Source organism: Coniophora puteana (assembly GCF_000271625.1).
Source record: "Coniophora puteana RWD-64-598 SS2 unplaced genomic scaffold CONPUscaffold_1, whole genome shotgun sequence".
Taxonomy (NCBI): Eukaryota; Fungi; Basidiomycota; class Agaricomycetes; order Boletales; family Coniophoraceae; genus Coniophora; species Coniophora puteana.
This window is the reverse complement of record NW_006913053.1, coordinates 2380701-2394121: the sequence shown is the minus strand read 5'-3', so window position 1 is coordinate 2394121 and position 13421 is coordinate 2380701. Positions and strand designations below refer to the sequence as shown.

General features: G+C 49.7%; 3 protein-coding genes across 3 annotated transcripts; all 3 read right to left on the bottom strand.

Annotated features, from left to right (window-relative positions):
- Positions 1 to 282: 282 nt before the first annotated feature.
- On the bottom strand, positions 283 to 5304 carry CONPUDRAFT_115338 (Adaptor protein complex AP-2 alpha subunit). The gene is made up of 13 exons (XM_007765247.1): positions 5080 to 5304; positions 4938 to 5028; positions 4849 to 4885; positions 4684 to 4792; positions 4442 to 4635; positions 4254 to 4383; positions 4102 to 4203; positions 3937 to 4042; positions 3210 to 3887; positions 1914 to 3157; positions 937 to 1865; positions 806 to 882; positions 283 to 755 (listed from the first exon to the last, which is right to left on the bottom strand). Exons 1-11 carry the CDS (start codon positions 5107 to 5109, stop codon positions 1776 to 1778), a joined length of 2811 nt encoding a protein of 936 aa, XP_007763437.1. The 5' UTR covers positions 5110 to 5304; the 3' UTR covers positions 283 to 755; positions 806 to 882; positions 937 to 1775.
- Positions 5305 to 5584: 280 nt separating this feature from the next.
- Positions 5585 to 9604, bottom strand: CONPUDRAFT_46532 (P-loop containing nucleoside triphosphate hydrolase protein; the record flags this gene model as incomplete). Its single annotated transcript, XM_007764407.1, has 3 exons — positions 5585 to 6265; positions 6314 to 8979; positions 9058 to 9604. 3 exons carry the CDS (start codon positions 9602 to 9604, stop codon positions 5585 to 5587), a joined length of 3894 nt encoding a protein of 1297 aa, XP_007762597.1.
- A 525-nt stretch (positions 9605 to 10129) lies between these two features.
- Positions 10130 to 12306, bottom strand: CONPUDRAFT_161390 (uncharacterized protein). The gene is made up of 4 exons (XM_007765245.1): positions 11798 to 12306; positions 10723 to 10919; positions 10435 to 10672; positions 10130 to 10387 (listed from the first exon to the last, which is right to left on the bottom strand). The coding sequence occupies exons 1-4, from the start codon at positions 11943 to 11945 to the stop codon at positions 10248 to 10250; spliced, it is 723 nt and encodes a 240-aa protein (XP_007763435.1). The 5' UTR covers positions 11946 to 12306; the 3' UTR covers positions 10130 to 10247.
- Between the last annotated feature and the right edge of the window lie 1115 nt (positions 12307 to 13421).

Sequence of the window (13421 nt, the reverse complement as noted above, 5' to 3'; positions counted from 1 at the left end):
TCCTTTCTTCTGACGTATAATACGCTCATTTGTAAACTGGACGTAGGCTCTTCACTCCCGCAATGTCTTGGACTGGATGGGGGACTTCGAGCGTGATTTGGGCATTACTACCCTCTCACAAGAACTAGTTCACATTGCTATTGCCAGAAAAGTTCTGCTACAGGAATTACATGCACTCGCTGATCGCGAGGTTGACGGCAGCCCTCACAGTAAGGTTTTCTTAAATGCTCGCAATGTCCAATAAGACTTATCTACATGACAGTGCAGAACACATTATTTAGAGGCAATACTGCTTTGACGAAAATGATGGAGCATGTCATGAAGTTCTATGGGGCAGCTTTTTTGGAGATCAGCATAGGGAGCATTGTTCGCCGCCTTTGTGATGAGAAAGTGGTGATCGAAGTGGATCCGGTCAGAAATACGAAAGGTTCAAAGGACCTTGATCGGAACATGGAACAACTAACTCTCTGGTGTCAAGAGATATGGGATCAAGTTTACTCTGCGAGAAGCAAATGCCCACAGTATGTTTTACATTTCTGGCTACCTAGATGTGCTATGTTACGACTTCACTTTCACAAGGGAACTGAGACAGTTGTTCGAGCATATTAGGAAACTTGTCGAGCAGCGTTTTGCCACGAAGGGGAATGAAGAACGTAGGCATCGTCATTTGCCTTTCCGAGGCGTCTCAGCGTTCTGCTTCCTGCGCTTCATTGTGCCCGGAATATTGACCCCTCACTTATTTGGGCTCTATCCTGGTAGGTTTTTATTATTGAGGGATATTCCGTACATGAATCAATGTGTCTAGGTCTTCCGTCAGCTTCGGCTCAAAGAAGTCTCACGCTCGTTGCGAAAGTGCTTCAAACTCTCGCTAATTTACAGCATGTGGGCATTCTAGCTTTCATCTGCCTTTGCTGATGCTTACTGGTTTGCATAAAGGAATTTGCGAAAGAAGACCATATGCGAGGCGCGAATAGGTTTCTGGAACTAAACCTACCTGGCATGATGGACTATATCCTTACCGTCTCAACACCTATAGCCGAATCGCGCAACTTGACTGGTGACGGGGGCACCCATAAACACGAACTGCGCAAGGTTTCTAGTTCTTTGCACCATCGCCGCAAAAGAATGCAAGCACTTGAAAAGGAAGCTTTGCCTTTACTTCCACATTTACTGGACCACCCAAGATACCTTGCAGTGATTAGCTCCACCATTGTTCGAAGTGCAAGAGCCATCATGTTCGAGTCTAAGGCCGGAACTCTGCATGAGAGTAAACTTCAAGAACTTTGTGCAAGATCTTTTGAGCTCGAGGAGCAGGCTTTACGCCGCGTCAGCTCACTTACTGGCAGTGATCCTTCTCGGCCTACTTTCATACGTTGGGACGTTCCAGGCCCTCCTCTTCTTGTCAACGGAAGTCTTTCGTCTTTATCACTCAACCTTCCTCTCGCTTCAAGAACTTTGGATATGCCCTCACCCGCTGCACGGGGATCAGTTGATTTCTCAGTGTCTTACGACAACTCTTCGTCAAGCACAAAGATGCAGAGTAACTGTTCTGAGGGTGCCGAGGTTGGCTACATGGCAGTACCATCGGTCTTGCAGGTTTCCAGGACGTTGTCCAACGAACATGCTTTAATGATCAACCCAGGTTCAGAGGACGAAGCGTCAAAGAGGAAAAGGAACATATTTCCAGGGTTCCTATCACGACGATAATGACGCCATTCAGCTCATGCGTCTTTATTGTAACATACGAGGATGGTTAACATGCAAATAATGTTCTGTCATGAGTCTTGCACTAAAGTTATCTTCACGAGTTTCTCAACTTCAGCAGCTATATCTTCAGACGTGCTACGAACAGTCACTCGGCAGAGCTTTGCGGAAGTCAATCAGTGGGTAGCACAACTAGTTTGAGCACACACCTTTGCTTCTCGGTTAGGTTCCAGTCGGAGCAGACATCCAACCTTGCCATCTACCGATGTGTGAAGAACACCAGCTCCAACAATATTGGTGGGGTTAGAGTCGATCTCCTTCAAAACTTCAAAGCGATGCCCCGATATAACCTGGCGGTTCCTCTCGATATCAACCTGTCCACCTGCGGTCAATTTAATGGGGAAGACGGACTGCGACTCTCGAGGAGGACCACCAATTAGTTTCCAGCGTTCAAAGAAATCTGTTTGGCCCAGAGTCACAGGTTCAAGGAACTTGGTTACCGAGATCGGTAATCGCATGGATATGGATTGATGAGCACCAGCGAGGAAAGAGACTGTTAGGACCGGGAGCGTGCTAAAAGGTTTCTTGCATTCAACGTGAAGAAGTTGTTGAGTCTGTGTTCGCGGGGCGACTGTGCTAGAAGGGATCTTGGCGAAAGTGGCTGACAGCGCTTCTGGGTCTCCGACACGCACAGTTGTAGTAAACGAAGTGAGCGGAGCAGAGACCTTATTGCCGATATAAATGGCGAGCTGTCCAAGGTGTCCTTGATACCTCGACTTAATACCAATTTGAATCTGGACATCTTCGTACAAGACACCTTCTGCATCGTGGAGTAATTTGTTGAGCCACCGGTCAATGTTCACTCCAGTCACCAGGGGGGTACTTGATAGATTCGTGTCCGACGTTTGATTAGAGACGTCTCCGAATTGTGATACAGTGAGGCCTGCAAGGGAACTAGACGCATCTTGGACATTTGTTTGGCCGCCGCTACCGTTGGGTGCAGGTGTAGATGTCGACTTCTTCTTAGTTGTAAGCTGCCGATCCAAGTTTATCTCCTTGCCTCCATGAACCCATGTGCGTTTGTCCTCTGTATCACCGTGCTTCCGATTCAGCCGAATCAACAAGGTGCTCTCTCGGGCAGGGAAGGGCGGCATTTCTTCACAGACGTTCTGTAAAATTTCGTCTTCCTCGGGCCTTGAAGCAAGGGCATAAAACTCGCAGGCACGCTGCTGAAGTTCAGGATCGAGGACATGACGATACCGCTCAAAGATATTCAACAGCTGAGGTTTGATCTCCGGGAAAACGTTAACCCATTTGATGTAGGCCGAAAGTAGGAGAGAACGAGTGGATGCCGTACAAAACTGTGACTTGGAGTGTAAGACTTGGAATTGTTCCGCTGGACTATAACCAGCTTCATTGGCAATGAGGTGGCCGTATTCTCCGAGAATGTATCCTCAAAGTTGTGTCAACTGAAACGTAACAGCAGAAGTGACAACACCACTTACCTCCAACCTTGACAAGACTTTCATGGGTGGACGGTGCTTTGAGGTGCTCAAACACGACTCTAGCGGCGTATGTTTGGAGATCCTCGGTGTTCGTGGTGATCTGGATAACACGATACCAAACTTCATCTCCGACATGATCCCCAGCAGCACTGATTAGCTGCAGTATAGTGTCAATGTACCACCTGTAGGAACCCGCGTATTTCTCTGTCAATATGGCGATTTTAAGGACCATCTCCTCCCGTAAGGCATAGTCTGCGACCTTCAGGTATCGCAGTAGTTCGCCAACTATGAGCTCAGAGTTATCGGTATCGCACATACTGTACAGTAGATCGAGGGCCCGACCACGAACTGAGATGTCCTTGTCACGGAGTGATAAGATGATCGTGCCCTGATGTTTCTTCAAAGGCTCCAACGAGTCAACACGGGCAGCTAAGTGGGCCATAGTGTCAAGACCAAGATACCGGACGTTTGTCTCTTTGGAAGAGATAAAACGAGCGAGCAGCACAGCGGCCGTGCTGACGAGAGGGGAGCTGGGATTAAGGTGAATCGCCAAACTGATGGCTTCAAATAAAATTGCATGCTGCGCATTGTTGTGCTGAACATTTCTTGACGGTTCTGCGCTATTCTCCATTATTGCTTGTAATACGTTCTGAAGGACAGATTGTACAGTGGAATCGTCTGTGACTTATGAGCATAAGTGGTGTAAGCTGCAGAAGAAAAAACTTACCGGACGGTGGATAGTACTGCAGCAGCCGAAGAAGTTTGACTTGCAGCCATGGAGATGGGACCTTGTAGTAGGCATAGGTCGCTGGGTATTCGTGATCAATGATTAACTGTCATTAGTTCGATGTAAGTTCAAGCAGGGAGCCAGTGAACCACTCCTGTCACATACACGGTGCAGTCGATCTACGGCCTTCGTGTAACAGACAGCATACGCGTCAAGAAAGTCTTGTGCAAGTGCCATAACCAGACTAGTGACACATATCACCACGCCCTGGAGCCACGGCTGAGTGACGTTTTGGAAGGAGACCGGGCGCCACGCACTAAATCATTGTCGTCCATGATTGAGACTATTCGAAGGGCCCACTCCGCAGCTGGGATAACATCAGGATGTTTCCGGTATATGCGAAGAAGAGTTAAAGCTGCTTTCTTTTTAACGAAGCTTTCAGAAGTCCTGTTTAGAGTGTTTAGGCAATCTTTGATAATGCTCGCTTTAAGCTAGACAAACTCACGGTGAGATTAATAGCCTATGCACGTCCTCTGCAAGTGCTTCAGCCATTTCACTACTGCCGACATTGGCTATCGCATGTAGAGCAAGGCAGTTATTGACTTCATTATTCTCGTGGAGGTCCTTTCGTATTGAGTTGACAACAAGCCGAAGGAAGTCAGAGTTCTCATGCATCAACAGTGTAACAGCGAGGTAGCCCTAACAGTATGGTGAGCAACTACGAGCAAATATTATCACAGCGCGTACAATTTGTTTCTCACTGTATCTCGGACTTGAAATGAGATTGACCGCTTCCATGTGCCCAACGTCGACTTTATATCCGAGAATGTACGTGAATATGATTTTGGCAACATATCTATACATGTGTACGTTAAATCGAAGGGCAAATTCACTGCAGCTGAGCCGGCGTACTTCTTTTTCTGATATCCGTCTAAGTTGCCATCTGCAACTCCTCAGTAAGTGGGATGAAAAGTGTGACGTTGACGAGAGTAGGAAGGAACCTTTGAACTTCTTGCGGATGTTCGCCATTTCTTTATTAATACGTTTCTCTTCCAGCTCACGGACTCGAGCGCCACGTATGTCTGCGATGAACTAGGTCTTAATCTGAGCGTCACAGTTGAGCAGCTTGACAGAAGGGCGAACCTGGGTCAACCCCCGCATGTTTGCGGCCATGATTGTTCCGTCTGGAGGCTCCTGTTGGTTTAGAGTGAGTCCTATCGATGGTTACCGTTGCAGGGAGCGAGGGCAATGCGTCGGCAGATGCGGGCGGGGTGAGTGAGGATCGGTGAAGATGCACTCAGACAAAGTCGAACAATGAGCCTGCAGCTGGGGAGTTGTGGAGTTGGGTGGTCAAGCGCTCTCTGGCTCTGTCCACGATGAACATTAATTACCATATAATTACATGATGTTGAGCTCTGTCCGGCTATATGGTCACGCGCTTCCCACATAACCTACGAATTCGTAGACTATCTTATGCATGAATCTGGTTTACACTGCAATATTAACTGCAATGCATAAGTCTAGTTTCTAGTTTATATGAAGGGGCTATATATATATATGAGCTATTATTATTATGCTGATCTATTCTACGAGGATATACATGGTGTAATCTAAGTCAGACCATCTTGAAGCTCCGTGCTACAATGAATCAGAATCGTCGCCACGACGGAAGTCCAGGGGTACTCGACCTCGAGTTAACGCCGGGTGTAGAGTAGCCAGACCGCCAACCGACATTGGACAAACGGCCAGATGAGAGGGTCGAAGCCCAAGTAGGTGGCGTCGCTGGGCGGGAACTTGCGCGTGACGATACTCCGCGCTCCTCACTGTACCGGTTCAAGACCCTGACAATATCCCGGGTGATTAAGTCCAATTCCCGGATTTCGTGCCCATTAAGCGCCGTCGCCTTCCTGGCCTCGTCGTCATCACCATACTCATCCTCTCCGTAGCCTCGCTGGACGAGCTCTCTAGGTGAGCGTTTGCCAAGGACAATACCTTCAAAAACACGGAGCATACAAGACTCCATGAGCGTTTTGAGCCTTTGGACGTCATCAAGAGCATAAATGTCGCCAACGAGAGGCAACCAGCCATCGCACTCGACCCCCCGGTCAGTGTCCTTGATCTCGTAAGCTCCAAAGAGCATATATGACAAAGGGTCAAGACGCGTCGTCGTCGACATAAATGTCTGCGGATTGTTGCCACCAGTGGAAAGATTCCGTCTTTTCTCAGCAAAGGCATAAAGTTGCCTCTGCTCCGTGTTGCCGAAGTCTTCCATCAGGGGACGCGACAGCTTCCTTCTGCCGTTAACACTGGTAGGGTGTATGAGGGCAACCTGATGCGCTGTGAGTTTGGGGACTGACTCTCCCTGATGTTCTCATACCTTTTCTAGCTGTGTCCGGAAGGTTCTATCTCCCGTCTTGACGGCGAACTTGGGCTGGGACGCTATGGCAATAAGAGCAGCTAAAAGAGGAAGAGAGTCTCCGTTCGAATTGAGCTCTGAGGGGACCTGTAGCTCGTCTCGTCCTCTCCTCGATCCGCCATATCTACCGCCCTCGTGGCCACCCGCCGAAACATCAATGACGCCCGCCTGGTGCAAAGACTGCAGAAGAGAGCCACGGATCTTCGTGATCAGGAGAAGAGTAGGTTTGGACAAGAAGTTCTCAGTGCAAAAGCGATTTGCTGAAACATATTCTCCCTTCCTTTGCTTTTGCCACCAAGCATTATATGCATTCATGACCGCCAGAGGGTCCGATGGAAATTCTTCGGGAACCCACTTCATCTTGGCCGCATTGGCCTCTGCTTTTAGATGCATTGGTGCCACGAACGGGTCACGGTTCGTGAGAACCGCAGCCAAAGTAAGCGCTTGATCTAAACAACGGAAAAAGCTGCCATAGAGCACAAGCCGTCCCATCTGTACGTCCACAGGCAATTGCAAAAGCACGCGACCCAAAGCCGTCAAGTTTTTGTGAGGATCCAAAGCGCCAACCATCTGTAGGGATGTCATTGCTGCCGCAACTCGGGTAGAATCAGGTGGTTCAATGGCTGCGGCCAAAACTTCTTCGACTTCCATGCCAGGGAAGTTCAAGGCCTTGACGTGCATCACTACGTTGCTCAGATCAACTCTCTTCATCTCAACGGTTTGATGAGGATGTAAGTTGCTAGCCCGAGTGACCGTGAGCAGACCATAGTATTCGCCAGGTCGGTGACGACCAGCACGTCCAGCTCGTTGATTCAGATTGGATGAGCCCACCCAGCCTAGAACCAATGAAGACATATGCTTGTCAGGGTCGTACCGGACCTCTTTCACCTTGGCAACGTCCACAACATGGACGACATCTGGTATAGTTACAGATGTCTCAGCGATGTTTGTAGCGAGGATTATGCGGCGGACACCTGGCGCAGGGGGTTCAAAAATGATTTGCTGTTCTGTAAGCGGGACGGTTGAATGCAAGAGATGTAAGCTATATTGTGATGAGTCGTTCACGTTAATCCCGAGTCTTCCTTCCTGCAGGACGCGCTGCACCGCCACGATATCGTCCCATCCAGGAAGAAACACCAGGACGTGACCGGAGTCGGATGAACTGAGAGCATGGGTGATAGTGAGGCCGATGAGTGGGTGAGGAAGGTCGGAGTCGTCATCGACAGGAACTGGCATTTGCGACTGACCAGCAGCCAGTTCATAGGCTTTCTCTCTGTCGAGGAATTTAACCACTGATTCGTCTTTGAAAACCCATTGCGCCTCTGGCTTCCCTTTCAATGCAGGCGTGAAATCGTTCAAAAAGTGCTTCTGAACGGGGAACGTGCGACCTGGAATTTCGATAACATTGGCAGGCTTCCCTCTTTGGTCGGGGAAGTACTCTTGGAAGAGTCGAGGGTCAATAGTTGCACTCATAAGGACAACTCTGAGGGGGACATTCCTGGCTTTCCGGTCGGCCATCAGTTGTTTCAGGACAACCAGCAGCAGGTCGGTATCCACGTCACGTTCGTGCACTTCATCGACGACTATGTGTGTGACCTGGTCCATTCTAGCCGCTGCTTCACCCCCTTCGGCCAAAGCAGATTGAAGCTTTTTCAGCAGTACACCGGTAGTGCAGAAGAGTACTGAGCCATGATCTTCTGGCACCTTCGACTCGAAGCGAACGCTGTAGCCAATGGAGCCTGAGCCTACCACTTCTCCTCGCTCCTTCGCCACCCGGTCTGCAACGCTGATAGCAGCTATCCGTCGGGGCTGAGTACAGATGACGTTACAGTTAGCCCCCTTCCCTTGGTCGATATATTCGTCCAAGATCATCTGGGGAATCTGGGTGGTTTTGCCGGAACCAGTAGCTGCCATGCAGATGGTGATGTCATTTGCACGAATATGATCCAAAATGTCCTCTCCCCGAGTATAAATGGGCAGCGTTTGGCGGGTTTCTCGCATCCGGGCTAGTGAAGGACTTTGCAAATACTCCTTGCGACGTTCTGACAGTGTTGCCGATTTTCGCTCCAAGTAAGCTTGAGAAGGTGGGGCGCGGGAGGCACGGACTTGGTGAGGGGGTCGTTCTGGAACTGTGCGCGGGGCATCGGATCCAGTTAGACCTGAACCGATGCTTGGCCGGTTTCTGTAGAGTTCGCTTTTCTTGATGTCATTACATAGATCACGAATCTCATCATTGAGTGGCGGGGACATTTGGAAGTGAACTCTGGGCGCTAAACCGAGGTCTCTACCCGTCTTGGATGCCACAATGAAGTCTTTCCACAATGTTGCATCACAGCTTTCCAGATACTGTGTGACGTCCAGGTAGCACTGGTTTTGTGCATCCTTTTTCGACGATCCCGAGCCCATACCTATTCGTCTCCCACCAACCGTCATTGTTGCATGCCAGGATGAGTTAGAGCGCTTGTTACGCTGTTCTTCAAAGTCGATATCAGGTTTCCCGAAATCATAGCGGCGACAGTAGTAATCCATAAAGCTCCGACACCGCTCAAAGTCAACTTGGGTTCCATCGGATAGGACAACATGCTGAGCGAGTGCCTGCGTAGGCGGTGGGTCAGACTTTGGCTTTCCTTCTAACTTGATGGACGAACAGAGGGATAAAGGTGCGTAAGATTGTCAGAGGTTAATATGTATGTAGGCATCATCACTAACCAGACCAAACTCATGAAGTTGATAAAGGGCAAACATAGCGCAAAGTTTCTCTGCGCTTTTCTTGTCGCTGTGGTCCCCGTGTGCAGTTACGACTGGATCCGAGTTTATGGCCAATGTTGCTCTGAATAGAGCATGAGACAGAAAGCAAGTAAAAGCGGATATCAAGACACACCTCCATATCCGACGACCTGTTTCGGTATGTATGCCCTCCTCGAGCGCATAAACGGGAGAACCGCTGAAGCTCTCCTTCCAGAAGTTGGCAACTGGGGACTTGGGATTGTCGACCAGTGCCTGCTTCAGGGGTGATCTTGCCTGTTCCACTCTTGATCGTAGTTGCTGAAGACATGCTTCATCATAGATGGGACCATCAAGCTGAGGAAGGATGGGCTGTGCTTTGGCTTTTCCCTTCCCTGTGCCTCTTCCTTGACCATGGGACGGCTGACCCTTTCCAGTCGTAGAGCCTCTTCTTCTGTTATTGCGACTAGTGTTTGGCGCGGAGAGACGGGCTGCGAGGCCACGAGAAGAAGAGGAAGAGGGAGGCATGTGAGAGTCGTGGTTAGAGTTTGATAGTTTCGGGACTTTGCCTGGTCGCTGTTCGGGCGGAGAGGACGGCTGCTCTTCGGGTTCTGGAAGAGGAGAAAACCTGAATGCGCTTGCGGTGGCCTGGTGCGCGAAGGGACGTTTGAGAGAGGAGTTGTGAGCGGACGTAGGACTGGGCGAGTTCAGATTCATGAGGAGGCGGCGCCTGAGCAAGACAAAGCTGCGAGCAAGTTGCATAAGGACGAGTAAGCGAATGTCGCGGACAAGACCGCTACCATGAAAGACCGGGACTGGCTCTATAACTCACGACTTTCCGGTAATTCTGACGGAAAGTGACGCGACCTCCAACCAGCTCACCGCTCAGCGTTCCAAAAGGGCAAGCAAGAGTGCAGTGGGCGAGGACAGGACTAGTGTTCTGCTACCCGCGACAGTTTGTCACTTACATGGAGTGCAAATTTCCTTCAAAGGTAGACGCGTCCTCGGGTCCTTCCGACGCCCCTATGTAACCCGTCTAACTAATATCAATGCCTAAATATTTCTATTGATATTCCACACATATAACATCCTTCTTGATCATACATCGCAATGCAATAGTGCCACTAGCTGGTCTATTGTTGCTACATCGCATCTAGGCATAATCAAGTACTTAAAACTGATCCAATCGCTGTTTCACCGCATCTTCAATGCCTTGTAGATACTTCAGGCGGACGGCGGCGGTGTGCAATGCGTCCCATGCTTGCTTCTGCACTAGGTCTTCAATGACCTTGCCGGTCTCTTGGATCTTCGCTAGAAAGCCATCGGCAAAGTGTATCGCAGACGTAATCCTAACGCACCATTATTCATCTCTCTAAGCGTGTGTAGGCGCTCTGCGTTAGAAGCTTGACAGCTTTCAATCTCTTCCCTCATTTCCATGATCTCCTCGATAAGCTCCATGTCCTGCAATTGGTCCGCCTCGCCGACTTCACGCCCGTTGCGGAAAAGGATGTATTCGGCGCGCTGAAGAGGAGAAAGCAGAGAATTGTACGCTGCATTCACGACGTTGGAAAGATCTAGTGCAGTTTCTCGTTCGTTCTGACAGACAAACGATGAGCAGTGGCTAAGCCTCTAAGAACGACCCTCACCTCGCTTTTAGTCGCCCAGGCGTCAGGGTGACACAGCCGCTGGGCAGCATGATAGCGTCTCTTAAGAAGAGAGGTATCTACGGAGAAGGGATTTGGGTCGTACGGAAGCCCAAGAACGTGATGGTAGGGAATAGAACGGTCGACGGACGCGATGAAATTGCATTTAGGACAAACAGGCAACGACGTCGGAAGTAGCGCTGAGCAAGAGGGACAAGTTTTTGGCAAAGACTTGACCAGAGAGACCTTGTAAGCTGCACTCTGTGCTGACCCAGAATAAAGACGAAATTGTGGACGCAGAGGAGATGGTCTTAGTTGGGAGTAGAGACGGTACATGTCTATGGGTACTGTAGTTGCCTGCCCACGCCTGTCCTGGCACGGAATTAGTAGTAGTACGTCATTCCACAAGGTGTTTATACTCACCCTCCTATAGCAGCCGCTTTGACTAGTACTTGGTTGTATCCACAACGCTTCTCCTTGAACACGATTGAGAGCCTCAAGTTTGAACCTGCTTCAACTCCAATGGCAGCCTCAACGTCTGGCCCACCTCATCTTATGGAACCCGACGATCCTGCTGCAGCAGAGCCAGCACGCAGACGCTTGCAATCCTCCTCACGGCTTCGGCTATTCTCCTCTCTGCCTAGCCTGCGTTCGCGGTCAAGTCAACCCCGTCCAAGGTCTCAGCTGTCCTTCCTGCACCCGTCCCAGGACTTGCACAATCAACATGCCGCTCTTCGTTCCAGCAACAGTCTACCCATAGCCCTTGATGACGCCAACGTGCATTCCTTAGGAAACGCCAAAGACGTCTACCGTTGGGCAGTACTTTACGAGAATCAGCGAGGGTACGTCCGTCTGTCTCCGTCTTATTTTCTACTTCTCATTTCCCCTTCAGGATAACTCTTTTCTCATCTCCTTATTACTCTCCTTTGTCACTACTACCTACCGATCCTCTCCCTTTCACCATTCCGTTGAACAATGCCAAACGATCTCATCAACCCGATATTTCCTTGAAGAATTACCCCTTACCCGATGGTACCTGGCAATGGGTATCTAAGTCGTGGATGATTGATATGCGTACCGACTCTGGCGAGGTACAGCACGATGGATTCGAGTACAACTGGAGATTTCGTGATAACAATTGGAGAGCTGAAGCTGGTAAACTCGGAACTGGCGCCTGGGTCAGACGGCGGAGGTGGGTTCGGCTGATGGTACGTCCAGTGCGACATCCACGAGACCACGGCGATGGACAAGACAGCATGTCCTTTCGCAACAGTCCCTCAGAATCGGCTTCGAGTGCTGTGTCTCTTGTGCACCCCGGCTCCGAATTGGCCTTGGACGAGATGGATTCGGTAGCACGCGAAGTATGGAAGGGCGATGACCAGGACTGGGTACGACTTCACCGATGTCTCAAGCGTCTTGGACGAGATGGCCGAAAAATAGAAGCATGGCGCAAATGGTTAGGGGTTTCTCCCGAAAAAATCGCAAACAATTCCCGTATCAAACAATGGTCAGAGGATGAAGCTCCTTTGCCATCGGAGATTGCTCTTCGTAATCTTCTCCGCGATCCTGAGAAGGGAATCGTCCTTCAGCACATATCCCCAGTTCTTCAAAAGCACGTTCGTGTCATATTTTTTCTAGACCCACAGGACGGATGACTAACATAAGCATAATTATACTAGGGTGATTCAATACTTCAATCATTTATCTTTCCGGATACACGCGCCCAGTTCTTGGAACTTCTTAACATCGCTGGTCTTCTTGAAGCGCTCTCAATGAGTTTACCCCCTAGTGGTTATCATGCTGTAGTGGACTTCTGGAGCTATGTGAGCGATCTGCATGAGACGCATGAACGAGATGCTGCGGTGCATGCACCGGCTGGCTCCAACGTAATCGTGACAGCAACTCCAGACTCTTTTTCAAGTCAAGAAGACATTTAGTTGGTCCTCAAGAATTCACATCTAGAACAAGATATACCCACTGATGATGTCAGGACTCAGCTTGCATTCGGGTGACCTGGGCCGACACTAATGGGTCCCACGTAGCGAACAACAAGATAGCGAGGTAGTCTCCCTTCATCCTGCAGGAAGACAGCTGTCCACTACAGAAGGGCACCGAAGGACGCTCTTGATAGTAAAGAATCAGACATCATGGCGTCTCAGCATTGGAAATTGCATTTATAACGATATCAGTACATATAATTTGATTGGTATATCAATTAAGCATTAATCAACCGACCGGAACGTCACAATAACAACAGACACCTGTATGTGAGCTTGATCACGATGTGTGCACGCAGGCAAGCTTTCTCCATTCCCGCCACCCACTCTGAGCCACTGTCGACTCTCGAGGGTGAAACGTTGAGTACTAGCTAGTACCAAGCTACTACCGGTGACAAGTTCCGAGGGCTGGATCGGCGTCGTCGGCGTCGTTAATATCCATGAATCCGTCGGACTCAAAATCTCATGCCCTCGCGCCGCTTTCTGAGGTTCACCAGGGGATTGATGACCCAACTCACCCGTTTCAGATTGCCTGTCGCACCTACTTTCTTGGCATCTTCCTTTCCACTAGTCCGGCTGTCTTTCGATATGCACCGTCCATCCTGTTCAATCCAGAGAGACGAGTACCGCACGCGAGAGCGCTGCTCAAAGCCATTCTTCGCGAGTTACATCCCGTTAGCTTTGCCTTTGCAATGACAACTGCAG